At 34.9% G+C, this 16,092-nt stretch overlaps 1 protein-coding gene across 1 annotated transcript; it reads left to right on the top strand.

Annotated features, from left to right (window-relative positions):
* The first annotated feature begins 12,263 nt into the window (after positions 1 to 12,263).
* LOC141703449 (putative indole-3-pyruvate monooxygenase YUCCA4) lies at positions 12,264 to 15,448 on the top strand. The gene is made up of 4 exons (XM_074506978.1): positions 12,264 to 13,414; positions 13,690 to 13,938; positions 14,110 to 14,232; positions 15,053 to 15,448. The coding sequence occupies exons 1-4, from the start codon at positions 12,794 to 12,796 to the stop codon at positions 15,263 to 15,265; spliced, it is 1,206 nt and encodes a 401-aa protein (XP_074363079.1). The 5' UTR covers positions 12,264 to 12,793; the 3' UTR covers positions 15,266 to 15,448.
* The last annotated feature ends 644 nt before the right edge of the window (positions 15,449 to 16,092 follow it).

Raw genomic sequence — 16,092 nt, 5'->3', positions numbered from 1 at the left:
ACCATAATTCAACCTTCACATTTTTAACCATCATCACTGTATTCTTTTGGCACACGCGCCTATAATTATCCTCTTACCCTTAAAGTGTCGGCCACCTCTTTGGCCTTTCCTGATAGTAAAATCTCCTTACAGTCAATGTCATTTTAACCACCTCCAAATAAATTTTCTACCTTATTTCCGATCACTGCTTGAGTGAAGATGTTTTCCTTAAAATCAGATGGGAAAAAAAATATCACCATTTTTCCATAAGTTATTGCCTCAGTCTTTAGAGGCTAATCACTGTCAAGACTGACTCTCAATCATACTTAGAACATTTTTTTTTCTTAAGTCCTAATTGCCCTGAACAATTTCGACCATTACTGGTTCGATCCATACTTTCTCGTGGTTTAACACGTGCCCCACTTGGCATCATTATAATTACGTCATATTTCCTTTATCCACATTTCTATTCTTGAGAATTTCGAATATTTCCCTTCTCCTTGTAAAACCTCTAAGGTTATCATTCAATCGTTCCTCCTGTATTCCCTATATACAGGGCATATCAAATACCATTTACTGATACTAGAACCATTGTCTATTTACTTCTGAAAAATTTCTCCACTGATCCTTAAAGGTTATTATTACCTTAACCCTTTCCAATTCATACTGTCAAAACTCATACTGTCCCTATTAAGGGTGACATGCCAACCTTTATGCAGTCCCCTAGGATTCATTTTAAGTTACCAATGTTCTATCCTTAATTCCACCTTTAAAAGGTACATGCATCCTTCCATGGATAAATAAAGTCATATATCCCTGATAGGGGTATCTTATTCAATCATTCCCACCTCGATAGTCTATACCTAACTTCATAATAGCATCCTTATTCAAATTGAGGTCAATCCATATGGCCTCCAAAAGATAACAATGGTCATCCGCTTTTCTTTCCTGATTTGGTAATGATAACATGGAGGTTCTGGAAGATATTGGTCATGTTCAACGTGAACTTCTTCTTAATAATCCCTTATTTACTTTTGTTGTTTATCTCAACAGTCATCTCAATGTTGGGATACCTCTCATACCTTGCGTCTCCCTTTCTGGGTATCGAGCCACCGGTCTTACATTTCACATTATTGAAGGTCACTTCCTTCATCCAATTTTCCTACTTTCCTACTTTCTTGTCTCCTTAGTCTGTCCGTGTCTCAATATTTATCCTTCGAACTATCTCAAGGTTTCCTCGAATCCTCCCAACTTAAAGGGGGTACAATATATGTATCTCTTATGCCTTCAACCATCAATTTTAACTTATGGTGAATCACCCTCATCCCGACGAATGCATACTTTTCTATTTCTATTGCTACGAGTCGTTAGGGTTTCCTCATACCCAACTCCCTTATCGTACCTCAAACTCTATTGCCGTTATATTCCTTTCCACTTCAATTTCTATTTATTTTCCTTTCTCTTATCATTATTTCATGAACCAACACAACATAAGCATTGATTTCAAACATCCCGTCATTCTGGATTCGTGCCCTTAGAACGAATCTTGACAACTTTTACAACTTAAATTCATAATTCATCATACTCGTCTGCCTTTGTTCTGGCTCTAAAGCTTTTACACTCTCTCCATAACCTTGGGAATTACTTTCCCGAAAATAATTGGCTGAACTTTAATCAGTTTATCATAACCTCTGTCTCCGTGCCTTTCTTGGTCTTTCACCAGCGGGTGGTCTCTCTCTTAGGAGGGTAAGTGACAAAAATAGTCTTTTGTGATTCGTCAATCATTTAGAATCTCAAATAATTCCTATATTTCCTTTAGCCAGGCTCTTGCCTCGGCTGGGTCAGCTTGTTCCATGGAACTCTGAGAGCTTAGCGACTTAAAGGTCCTGAAAGAATTTCTCACCGCACTGTCTCCTCAGGGTGGTGGTTGGGAATAATAGTCTAAGTTCTTTTTAGACAGGTCCATGAATTGCCGTATAGGAGTACCGTCTCGGGTCTCCTTATCTCGCTCGACTTTCTGTTTCCTTATTCTAAATATTTCTTCCTACTCCCCATAATTGGGGTCATCTTACATAATTTAAATCCTCATTTTCCACTTCATCATGTTATGGGTTCCTTTTGTCTTGGTGGCAACCTCCCTGACTATCACGTTCAGGGTTTGCTCTAACTCTTATTCCTCAAACTAGCTTTCATCTAAGATTTCATCTTTAAGCTCTTAAACATTTGGAACCCAAATTCTATGGGAATACCTCATTATTCCCTTATCATCTCTCTCGGTATTAATCTCATATCTATTTGTTGGCTCTCTGCCTTCATTCATCACTTTTACTGGCACAATATGTTCTTTTCCAATAATTCAGGCTGTATTGCTATTTCAAACAGCTTTTCGGTACCGGCTCCGGTTACCTTCACTACTATTTCCATTTTCTCAAAATCTCTTATAAACTCTCCAAAAGACATTATCATCTTGAGTCTCTCCTTTTTACTAAGGGCATCAGCCACCATATTGGCTTTCCCCGAATGATAAAGAATCTCCCAATCATAATTCTTGATTAGCTCTAACCGCCTCCTCTGGCGTATGTTGAGCTCTTTCTACGTAAAAATGTACTAGAGCACTTATGGCTTAGGTAATTCTCGCACTTCTCTCCATACAAGTAGTGCCTCCAATCTTTAGGGTAAACTGTTGCCACGAGCCTAAGCTCATGAGCGGGGATATCGAATTTCATACTACCTTAATTGTCTTGACATGTACGCGATTACCTTACCGTGCTGCATAAGCACGCACCCTAAGCCCTTGTGCGAAGCGTCACTACACTTCACAAAATATCCTTTTCCATCCGGCAACGCCAGCATAGGGGCCATCACCAACCTCTGCTTCAGTTCTTGAAAGCTGTTCTCGCATTTCTTTGTCCATTCGAACTTCTCAGTCTTACGAGTAAGCCGTGTTAAAGGGGGCTACTATCTTTACAAACTTGAACGAACCTCCGGTAGTGATCGACCAATCCTACCTCTGGTAGTTGACCTAACCATGGTCATCAATTCATCAGTGGTCCTTTATCCATTCTTGTCAGGATCCTCCATGGGATCCTCCTCAGCAACTATCCCTTCTAGGACAACATCCTCAATATCAACATCATCCGGTCCTGCGTTAGGACGCTCTATCAGATCCACAATCCGATCTCCAATTAGTAATAAAACATCATCGCGATGTTGCTCCTCAACCTCAGGGTTCGGAGTCCCGCTACCATATACGATAACGAACTACGCTCCTATCACGATATTTATAAGGGTTCCCATAAGGGTTTTAACTGTCAGTACTACGTTAGGTAGCCCGACTATGAACTTGGCAAGAGTTCTTATTATCTTAGTTAACTTATTATCTTAACGTCCCATCATCTCTGAGGTTTATAACGCTTAGCTCTGATACCATTTCTGTAACACCCCCAGATCCGGGGTCGGGGATCCGGGTCGTCACGAGTTCCATTTCCCTTAATAACACCCAATCTTAATAATTACTCAACTACTTTGTACTGTGACCCCACAATAAACACACACACCACACGTTATAGTCTCAGAGATGAACATCCAAAAATAACCACAAGTCATTTTATTCCACAATTATCTGCCAATACACCTTAAAAGGTTTTTCTGAATAAATTTACATTTCTTTGCCATTATTACAATTCATAAATATAAATAAATCTGGTCCATCAAAAGTTGAAAGCCTAGCCTATTGGTAGTTCCTACCTCAGCTACGGCGGCATCAATGCTTCTAGAAATCTGCGGAACGTCTCCTAATCGCTTGCGAATCGGGAGTTTGGTTCTGTTCATCTTTTCTATCTGTTGTTGTGTGATGAAAGAAGAAAGCAAGGGTGAGCAGCAAACCCACCAAAATAATATGTATAATGATTAACAATATATGAGCCTACTCATAATACTCATGAAAGTCTTGGTCAAAAGAAATGAACCAAGTTTGATATCTTAATGCGATGAAGTCGCAAAATATTCAGTATATATACATATATACTTTTCAAAATATTGGAAGTCCTCTTCCAAGCATAATATACACAAAGTCCCAGTGTACAACTGTATAAAAAAATATCGTTGCAAGGTGATCTCATATATCTAACCTTGTTTCAACGTTTTTCTGAAAATCTTTGTCATTCATAAGACAATTATTAATTAGATATAAGTTTAAAAGATGAGGTTACCAAATACCCCAATATACTTATATCTTTCCCAATACTACTTGAACTACCACTGTTCAAGTTATAATCAGCTTCAAAAGTTCATCACATAGATGAGACTACAAGACAAGATTTAAATAGATTCAATCTTTGAAATATTATTAAATGAAATAAAGTTACGAGATACTTTATTTAGTCCCGATATATATATATCCACATATATATATCTCTAAAACATTTCCTGGAACCTCTGTTATGTAAAGTATGAACAGAGTTTGAAACATCCAATGAATTTTGGAAAGGAAAAGAATTTTGGCATAAACCCGATATCTCGCTGATCAGGCAAAGATACCAATAAGTAACCTTTTCTACTGTAGATGGATGAATTCCTCACCGGTCATCACCCTGGCCGCATTAGGACCTCGCGCTAGACCGTACCCCGGCCCCTCACGCGTTGATGGACTGCCACCCAGCCACTTACACAATAATAGACCGTACCCCGGCCTGTCGCTTATGCCGACTCAATGAGATGGGCTTACTTCCCGAACGTTGGGCAAGTAATCAATTCATTTACCAAATCTGCAACCTCGTTGCGAATATAAAATACACCACAGAGCCGGATTCCCCAGGTTTTGAGCGAGTATTTAAATCCCCTTTAAAAAGGAAGATCTTAAATATAAAAATGAGTTTTGGGATCCGCTCTGACTTTTAAAAATCATTTTGAAGACTCGAAAACACTTTAAAGAGTGTTTGGAGTAAGGCTGATTTAATGAAGTAAATCAGTCCCCAGAATATTAGAAAATATCTGAATATTATTAATTAAATAATATTCCCATAAAGAATAGTCTTTATAAAAATAATTGAAGTAGAAGTATTAAAATTTATACTTGAAACGAGTATTAAATAACCAAAGATATACTTATATGAAAGTATTATCTTTATTTGAATAATCGAAAATAAGTTTGATTATTTACACCTTATTCTTTAATAAAATAAAGAATATATCTCAGCAAATAATCGGAGTCATAGATCCTCAAATGAATATTCAAATAATATTCATTAAATAATATAAACTGAGTCATAAGCCCTCGAATGAATATTCAAATAATATTCAGATAAATAAATAAAAGGAGTCATAAGTCCTCGAATGAATATTCAAAATAATATTCATTTAATATAAAGGAGTCATACGCCTTCGAATAATATTCGAAATAATATTCAATAATAAATAAAGTTTAAAGTTATCGAATAAACCTTATTCGATTAATAGTTTTGAAAACTATGAACATATATATATATAAGTATATATATATATATTTATATCCATATATATAAAATCTACTCGGGATCCTCGACTCCCGGTTTTAGAAAATATTTTCACCTTTGGGTCCCTATACTAAGGGTATATGCAAATTACCGATATCCTCTAGCATAGGTATTATCAACTGAACCAACAGATATATATTGAAAGAATATGAAACAGGCATGCATATATATACCATAGCAGCATGCTTCAATATATTGCAACATTTGCTAATATAAACATCATGCATCTATCGCAAGATAATGCATATACATATATACATCACAACAACAGTATAACGGGTAGAAAACTTGCCTGAGTGCTCCCGGATAGACTTACGCTTAGAGTGGGTCCGATAACCTATGAACAACAACATAAGTCGGAATTAAACCCCGGTCGCTTAAGAAACTAGACTTTAACCATTTAGAGTCCTAATGTTCGCTTTCGCGCTTAACGGTTTACTTAAGTCGCTCGAGTACTCTCGGCTCCACCATTTTTAATAAATTAACCATTAAGGGTTTTATGGAGATTCTTTCGCGAGTACCTTACCAACTACCTAATCCACCTTACATAATTGTTTCATACTCCAATTAGTCCTTTAAGGTCTTTAACCAAGGTTTCAAAGTAAGGCGAGGGGAAATGTTTCGTTCGCGAAACGCCGTTACTTAAAACGGTCGTTTTTCCTAAACCGTACATCGGAATCAAACGAACTACATATCAAAACGAAGCTCGTAACATGAGCTATCTAAACATGGCAGTGGTCATAATCTAGCAGTGGGTTCTCGGGTCCTAATGTTATGCACAAAAATAGTCCAAAGAAAATCGGACATTACGACGGCTATGTTTACGCGATTTCCCAAAATTTTACCAACCAATTCAACCACCAATCAATCCCAATTCACAACCCAATCAAAACTCCATCCATACTTTATCATAACAGCCCCAACAACTCAACATTAACAATTTATACTATTCTTTATCATGAATTTAAACTACACTTAAGTTCATTAATCAACAACCAAGATTTACAACTCCAAAAACAACCCAAAACCAACTAATCTCTACATACACAACCATCAAGCCTCTCATGAACTATATTACTCATATTATGCTCTTAACATTCAATAACAAATCTTGGTTAAGAGATTATACCTTCCTTGAAGCTTTTAATCCATGAAAGATCCTTGGAATATCCATGGAAGCCTTAATATATGCTTAAGCTACCTTGACCTTGCAAATAAAATCAAGAATCACAAATTTGTTCTTGAAAGTTACTATTCACCCTAAACTAAAATGATTTGTTTGAGATAGAAAACCTTTGATTCAAGCACTCAAACTACTTGCTCTTCTTAGTTATGAAATATAGGATCCAAAGAAACAAACCTTATAATTTTCCATGGAGTATAGCTTGTGTTTTGAATTTCTAATTCACCATTTTGGTGAAAAATTCGAAATGAAGAAGATGAAAAGGGGGGAGAGAGAAGCTTGCTTTGTTTTCTTGATCTTTGTGCATAAAAAGCTTGGTTGATATCCTTTTGTTTTGTTAATTACCTTTTAACCATGGTAAAATTTGTGTGGCTTGAAATCAACCAACAATACCTTCCCTTTGGTCATGCTTATGTCATCCTCCTATGTCATCTTCCCACACTTGTCATCTTCTTGTTGGTGTGGTGACATCATCATCACTAACCTCTTTGATTAGCTCTTAATTACTTGGCTAATGACCGCTGATCTGTTATACGGTTCACTTAACTTTCGTTCTCGTTTATCGTTTGAGGGATCATACCCGGGATCTTATTACTTGGGTTCCCTTAACCTTTCTCAATACATTATATTCCTTTTATGATCCTCTCTTATAATCCTTGAATTTAAATCCTTTTAATCATGTTACCTTATACTCAATTCTTTCCGTATCTAGTGGATTTTCGGGAAAAATCAAAGTGTTCGGAATTGGATTCTGACGATCTTTACATACACTTATATACCATATAGAGTACTAATAAAATCTCAGAATATCCATAGCAGAACCCCTACATAGTGTGGCATGAAAAGTTTTCTCATTCAGCAAAAACACTATTCATAAGGGTTTCAAAAATTTCCCAAAAATTGGGGTTATTACACCCAAAGCCACATTGACATCATTTTCAGAATACTCCACCTGTTGGCCTTGAATGGAGCAGTTAACCACCATGAACATAGGTTGGTTCTAATGCACTATTGTCCTCAACACAGCTGTGTTTCAAAAATCTCTGAGAACATTCAAATACAGAATTGGATTTGCAGTTAGAGCACCTGCAAAGTATATTTCATAAAGAAACTTAACAAAGCTATCGGGAGCTTGGTTTGCATCTGTAAATGCAACGTAGTTGGTGCCCTCCTTTAGAATAAAAGGTCTAACTGTGTTTGATGTCATTTTAAGTTTTTGAATTTGAGTGGGTAAGAAAAATTAGAAAGAAAAAGCTTGAAATGAGAAAAAACAGTTTGTATTTCCAGAAATTAGCTCACTTTAAGATCTCGAAGGCGTAAAGAGGTGTATATCGAGATGTCTGGGTATTTATAATAAAAGGTAAATGAATTATCGAGAATTCAAAAATAAATATTTGGAATTTGCTTATCAAGAAGTAATATTGAGATAATAGATACATATCGATATGTCACTTTCCTGACTCTTATCGAGAACTAGAAAATTACTTATCGAGATGTCAAATAAATACCTAGTTTATCCTGAATGGACTGAATTTTTCCAATTTTTATTTGAATAAATCAAAATAAAATCAGAGTGAGTTTATCAAAAGTATTTCACTGAAATAATTTATTAAATTATCTTAGTTCTAAGTTGTTGATAAGTCTAAAATTTATACTTGTAGAGAACTATGTGAATTATCACTTATCGAGAACTCTACAATGTTCCACCGAGAAGTCCTTCTAGAAGTCTGAAAAATGACTTATCGAGAACTCATTCGAGAAGCCTCAAAATGACTTGTCGAGAAGTCAGTTAGACTTATTGAGAACTCAGATCTCTATATACTTTTGTCCTTTTTGGATTCTGTCTTATGCTAATTTCACATATTGAAAATGTAAATAACATTTAGACAGTTTTCTTAGAATTAAAAATTTTCAAGTTAAATTTTGAATTTTGAAAAATAAATATACAGAGATTTTTGAAATATGTATAACTCATATTCCAGTTAATTTCCAATTAATTTTGATTTATTAGAAATCAATCTGCTACAACACATTAGCTGAGTTCTTGCCTTTAGAATGAAGAATTTAACATTCCAATTTCACCTACAAGTATAGTGAAAGTAGCTTCATCTAAAGGTTTAGTAAAAATATCAGCTATTTGTTTTTCTGTTGGAACAAAACTGAGTTCAATTGTACTATTTGTAGCATGTTCTCTAATAAAATGGTACCTTACATCAACGTGCTTTGTTCTAGAATGATTAAATGGATTAGCCACAAAAGATATAGCACTAGTATTGTCACACATAATTGGAATTTTGTGTAACACTATGCCATAGTCCATTAGCTGATTTCTAAACCAAAGCACTTGAGCACAACAACTTCAAGCAGCTATGTATTCAGCCTCAGCTGTGGAAGTTGACAAAGATTATTGTTTCTTGCTATACCAGAATACAAGTCTGTTTCCCAGAAATTAACAGCTTCCACTAGTGTTATTTCTGTCAACCCTGCATCCAGCAAAATCTGCATCCGTGTATCTAACAGCTTCAATTCATGTTCCCTTAGGATACCATAATCTTAAGTTTGGAGTCCCCTTTAATAATCTAAAAATTCTCTTCACATTCATCAAATGTGATTCCTTTGGATTGGCTTGAAATCTTGCACACGGACATGTTGCAAACATAATATCTGGTCTACTAGCAGTCAAATAAAACCAAGATCCAATCATTCCTCTACAACCTGAAATATCTACACTTTGATCCTTGATCTTGCACTCCTCAAGCTGCTTTTGTAGACTTTACAATCTAAGTGATTAGATCATTTGTTGATTGATAATCTTGAATCATTAACTTGTCTGTATTCTGTACTTGAGGTTCATATCGAGATCTCCAGTATTTTGTATAGATAACTGACATCTCGATAAGTATAATGACTTATCGAGATCTCTTAGTTCTCTATAAGTGTCTTTGACTTGTCGATATCTCTAAGTTCACTATAAGTGAACTTGGCTTGTCGAGGTCTCCACAATTCTACATGTAGAAATGACTTGTCGATATCTCTGAGATCCCTAATGAGAAATTGACTTGTCGATATCTCCAATCTTCATATCTTCATTTGACTTGTTGATATCTCTGAGTTCTTTATATTTCAAAAGACTTGTCGATATCTCAGAGATCTATATATACATTTTGACTTATAGATATCTCTGAGATCTCTAATGATACTTCGACTTGTCGATATCTCCAATCTTCGCATCTTCAGTTGACTTGTCGATATCTTTGAGACTTCTCTATAAGCCATTTTGGACTTCTCAATAAGTCATTTTTGAGTTTTCGAATGACTTCTCTATATGACTTGATCCGTAACTTGTAGATATCTTGACTTAGAATATTTTTCTTAAAACAGATTTATTCAACTTAAAGCTTCTTCACCTTTTCTCTGAGGCATGATCTTGTTGATCTTTTTCTAGAGTTTATTCTTAGGCTTGAGACCGTTCACAAAAAAATACTCTAGTCTGATCTTTAGCATTATTACAGACTCAAGTAATACAATACAAAATACAAATTTAGACTATCATACAACTAAATCTCAGGATTGTCAATGTGACTTAGTCTTGTTATAATACAGACATGTCTTGCACAACAAGTTTCCCTCTTAAGAACAATAACGAATCAGTCTTTCCATCAGAATATGACAACTACTCCCATAACAATATAACTCAGGGCTCATATGATTTTATTTATCACAACGCTTTAAGTTTATTGAATTTTTGGGTCGATTTTGGTGTATCGAAAAATTTGAACTCATCGGTTATTATTGTTGTTTGTGAGATAGGGACATGATTTGGACGGCGTTTGGACTAAAAATCTGTTGAAATCAATTTTCTTGACCAAAATATAAGCTTGGCCGAATTTGGAGTTTCGTCGGCTAAAAACTAGGTTACCCAAATTTTTGTTGGATGTTCTTGAATTTTCCGGTCAAGTTTTTCACCAAGAATGCTGTTTTTCTTTAAAACCGAGTATCAACTGTAAAAGCAGCATTTGACCTTAAAAAGTAATGACGTCCAATAAAATTTAACAGAAGAACTGGAATGAGAAAATTCAAAAGTTGGAGTACTTATAATTTTACATTTATAGTTCAACAATCTAGAAAATAAATTGTTTATAGTTCAACGACTTCATAACTAATTTTCCCTTTTTAATTTAAACTAGATCGTGAAGTGTCGAACAACTAAAGAAAGAAGTTCAATAGGTCAGCCTATTCTTTCTAGAAATTTTATCGCGTAGAATTCCAGTTTATTTAAAAAGGTTTTTATTTTCGAGATTGTATTTAAAATAAGCTATTCAACCAATCTTTACATGTATACATTTTTCATCAAGCAAAGTGATGATTTACTGATACTTTGTATAGATACCACAATTTGCAAATATCAAGATAGCACTTAACAAAAATTTACACATAATTGATGACATACAAGACAATCAGATAGATGATAATATGAATAAGTTGATAAATTAACCATGTAAGTATTGATAGATAAACTGAAAAGATTTTCTTTGAAATTAAATGTTTAAAATTTCATAACAAGTTTTTAATAAAATATCTCAAATCAACAAACTTAGGACTCTACCATGAAACTAATCTTTGGTAATGAAATGAATAGAAATTGCACATATGTTGTTAAACATGATAAGAATATTCTCCAATACAAACCCATAGTCTCTAGGTTAATTCTTGATCCAAATGACTTGATTTAACATTAATTTTTTCAACCTTAATTATGGAAGTTGATACAAATTGTTGCTTATTAATGTACCACAACAATACCATGAAACTAAACTTTGGCCTAGAAGTAACAACTTTCTGAGGTGATTTTTCAGTCCAGTTTGGATCCAACATAATTATTACGGCATAAAATCGTCATGGATATTTTTTCGGGTTATTAAAAAAAATGGGTCGAACCATCATTAAGAAAGAAGGAGGTTGAGCTCCGGAAAACGCTTTTCTGGAGCCCTAGACGCGCGCCCTACACGATCCTAGCCGTGTGGGGCGTCCATTTGCGACGATTATCAATGACAGAGAAATTACGACGACAATTTAGGAAGTTTCATGTCAATGTTCAAGATAGTCACTCTAACGGATGTTCACAACGGTCACTACTATAGATGTGCACAACGGTCACAACAAAGGAGGTGTTCGGAGGCCGATATGACAAAAATTTTATGACGGTCGTTACTGTAGAAGTTGACAACAAATAGTTAATATTGAAGAAATCTATAAAAGATGTTTCAAAGCTGAGAAAGAACAGATAGAACTATCTAAATAGCACATTTCTTAATTAAGTCTACTTATTCTATATCTAATCGTACCTGATAGGTTTGTGATAATAACTCCAATTTTATTGATGCATTGATGAATGATTTGAGTTATTAACGAAACTCTCTCGTTTCTTGGCAAAAAAAAAGTTGTAATTGTTGTATCCTAATGTCATTCAAAATCTATAAATTACAAAGAATTAATGTCGATGCCTTGTGTACTGTGCGAATGGTGGAGTACAATCGAGAGGTACGATTTGAAATAAATCCGGGACTGGGCAAGTCACAAAACCAAAAAGGAACAGTGTACACACCTCATGACATATATAGTCAGTCATATAGATACACGCTAATATCAGAGCAAGCAAGGTGAAGCAGCAGCACATAAATGTATTTATATCTTCTCTTTACCCATTGCCCATAACACTAAACCCCCCCCCCCCCCACTCTGCAACAGAGAGAGAAGAAAAAACCTTGAGAAGGAGAACCACATCAAATCCTTTCTTAACCTTCACGCCTCCATTAAATCACCCACCTCTCTCTCTCTCTCTCTCCCCCTCCCCCTCCCATTCATCTCTCTCTCCCTCTCCCTCTCTCTCTCTCTCTCTCTCTCTCTCTCCCTCTCCCCCTCCCCCTCCCATTCATCTCTCTCTCCCTCTCCCTCTCTCTCCCGCTTATCTCTCTCTCTCTCATATATATAAATATATGCATTATATGCACTGAAAAGGCCTCAACAGAACAGAGTGTTTTCTTGAAAAAACAGAGCAAGTTCTTGAAAAAAGCTTCCTCATTTCCCTTTCTTGTCGAAAATTTTGAAAATCTTGAAAATGGAGTCTCGCAAAGAAGAAGAAAGAAAGAGTGTATGGGTTCATGGCCCAATCATTGTCGGTGCAGGGCCATCTGGTTTAGCAGTAGCAGCTTGTTTAAAACAATCACAAATACCCTCTTTAGTTCTTGAAAGAAGTGATTGTATAGCTTCTTTATGGCAACAAAGAACTTATGATCGTCTTAAACTTCATATTCCTAAACAATTCTGTCAACTTCCATTACTAGAATACCCTAAACACTACCCAAAGTACCCTACAAAACATCAGTTTATTTCATACATGGAATCATATGCTAAGCATTTTTGCATTGAACCTAAGTTCAAACAAGTTGTTGAAAAGGCTGAGTTTGTGAATGGGATCTGGAGGGTGAGGAGTCAAGATTGTGAGTATATTTCTAGGTGGCTCATTGTGGCTACTGGTGAAAATGCAGAGCCTGTTATACCTGAGATTGTGGGCTTGGAGAGGTTTAATGGAAATGTGGTGCATACAAGTGGTTATAAGTCTGGTTTGGAGTTTCGAAAACAGAAGGTTTTGGTTGTGGGCTGTGGGAATTCTGGCATGGAAGTTAGTTTGGATCTTTGTAGACATAATGCAAGCCCCCATATGGTTGTTAGAAATTCAGTAAGTCTTATTACATATGTCTATGCAACTATGCATAGTATAGTGTATGTGTGTGTTGTTAATTCATCTGAGCCTTGATAAAAAGTACTTATTCTGTCAATTTACTGTACAATTAATAGTTCTGTAATTGAAGTTTTGATGTGGTTTCAGGGTATAACTTCTTCATGTTTAGTAACTTTCCACAGCTATATGCAATTTATTTGTTAGTTGTCTACATCTATGAGCTAGTTAAATTTATACTGAATGTGATTTTATGGTATTTGTAATTTGTTCAGGTTCATGTTCTGCCTAGGGAGATATTTTGCTGCTCAACATTTGGAATAGCTATGGCACTTCACAAATGGTTACCTCTAAGGCTAGTAGACAAGTTCATACTACTAATGTCGAATTTGACACTAGGGAGTATAGAAAAGTTGGGACTCCGACGCCCAAAAACTGGACCGATTGAGCTCAAAAACACCACTGGAAAGACACCAGTTCTCGACGGAGGTGCTCTGAATCAGATTAAATCCGGTAATATCAAGGTAAGAAAGAAGCCTTTGGACCAAACATGCCCGCCCTTACATGTAAAAGATGTTTTATTGAAGAGTGACATTAGATTTCTAATTTGTTAGCGGTGCAGTTTGTTGCTTGCTTGCTTTCCATTACGGTGTTATAATGTATTAGGTCGTGATTAATGATTGGGTTTTTTGCAGGTGATGGAAGAAGTAAGAGAAATAACAAGGAATGGGGCCAAATTCATGGATGGCCAAGAGAAAGAATTTGATTCAATAGTTTTGGCTACAGGCTACAAAAGCAATGTCCCATTTTGGCTTAAGGTGTGCATGAATATCATTTAATTGCATTTCGACATTTTATTAATAAATTTGGTAAATGGTGTGCATGAGCTATCTGTACCTCAGAGACCTCAGTTTGCATAGTTTCCAGTGTTTTCTTATTGTCAATCTTATATCGCTTTCTAGTCTTACACATGCAGAATACTACAAATAAGTTTTATATGCATATTGTAATGCTTGTTGCAGCTGCCTATACTCTGCTGCTGGCACTGATCAAATAAAATAAAAGTGAAAATCTGATGCCATTTGTTTGGATTATTCTCCTTGCTTCAGAACAATACTTTTCAAAATTATTTGTTTTGGGTTGATGAGGTGTAACTATCATGTAAAATCTTATTAAATTTGAATACCTGTGTCTGTGTGCATACACCAGGACCTAGGCAGGAGAAAAACAAGTTTTTTGTAAAAGTATTCTTTTTGCTCTTTTGTAGAGTAGAGACATAGTCCAAGTAAGATGTTAAGCCAGGAGGCATTAAGATAGACTCTTTGGAAAAATCTTAGCAACATTCTTAAATGGCCCTTTTTGATAAAGATACATCAAGCTTGGCGTTTCCTGTGCCTGCTGCTACAGATTTAAAAGACTTTTTATAACCAAACTATCCTGGAAACTTGACACTGGGGTGTTTGATTTTCCTTTTCAAGAAACTGAAGCACTTATTAACTACCTACTGTGATACTACTCACTTTCCGAAAACGCTAAACCAAACACCCTCATTGGATCATTAGATATTTTTAATAGATAATTTATGTTTTCATGTTGTGTCAATGCATATGTATATTGATACGTGTTTGTTAAATGCAGGGGAGTGATTTCTTTACAGAAGAAGGAATGCCAAGAACAGCATTTCCCAATGGTTGGAAAGGGGAGAATGGATTGTATACAGTAGGGTTCACCAGGAGAGGTCTACTTGGGACTGCATCAGATTCCATCAAAATTGCAAAAGATGTAGCTGATCAATGGAAGATTAATAAGGAATGGAATAATAATACAAGTAGCTCTTATGTTATTTTTTAAATGTAATATCCAATAAACCCCAGTATAAATTAGGAGATTAGGAAGGTAGTTTGTTTGTTAGTGGGTTTCTTCATTGTTCAACCATCCCCCACCCCCCCAAGTAGTAATTTTCTTTTACTTTTTTGCATTTGGTGTTTTTTTGCTATTTTTAACTTGTAAATCAATCAATTTTGTTTCAAGGTCTTGTTGTACTTCCAAGTGTATGATTGCTTGTGTAATAAAATTGTTGAATTTAAACATGTTTCTTGAAATTTTACTTATTACAATACAAATCTTTTGTAGGTTGGATTTTGATATAATAAAATTTGAACTTCTACTTTAATTCTCATTGTTTGAACTTGGGAGGATTTCTTTTTTGTTTATAAGGCAAATGCTAACAAAGATTTGACAACAAGAAGTAGCTTTCAGTCTTTCACATGCAGTAGCATATCCGATTTCTCCTCCTATTTTATAAAAAAATAAATCTTTTTATAATTTATACCGTTCCCGTGACCGGACTTATAAAATTCGAAACTGATATTGTTCCGTGAAGGTATATTTAAGTCATTAATTGCATAATCGGTAATTAATCGGAGGATTTATCGAAATCAATTTAATTAATTAAATAATAATATGTAATTCTATATAAATTTTATTAAGTTTTCATAAGATTTACAAAATTAATACCACATATCATTAATTCATATTTGATATTTAAGTGATATATATTTTATACATATTTTTATAGTTAATTTATACATAATAAATAATACCCACAATTTAGTAGTTAAAAAGTTAGTATCTACTATTTATAAATTAGATATAAATTCGTGATATACTAAAATTAG

This window comes from Apium graveolens, unplaced genomic scaffold (assembly GCF_009905375.1).
Source record: "Apium graveolens cultivar Ventura unplaced genomic scaffold, ASM990537v1 ctg6656, whole genome shotgun sequence".
Taxonomy (NCBI): Eukaryota; Viridiplantae; Streptophyta; class Magnoliopsida; order Apiales; family Apiaceae; genus Apium; species Apium graveolens.
The sequence above is the reverse complement of the archived record's forward strand: the minus strand, read 5'-3'. Positions and strand labels throughout refer to the sequence as shown.

Coding starts and splice junctions, on each gene's coding strand:
- LOC141703449 (XM_074506978.1), top strand. CDS start 12,794: ATGGAGTCTCGCAAAGAAGAAGAAAGAAAGAGTGTATGGGTTCATGGC. Junction 13,415..13,689: donor ATATGGTTGTTAGAAATTCA/GTAAGTCTTATT, acceptor TAATTTGTTCAG/GTTCATGTTCTGCCTAGGGA. Junction 13,939..14,109: donor TTAAATCCGGTAATATCAAG/GTAAGAAAGAAG, acceptor GGTTTTTTGCAG/GTGATGGAAGAAGTAAGAGA.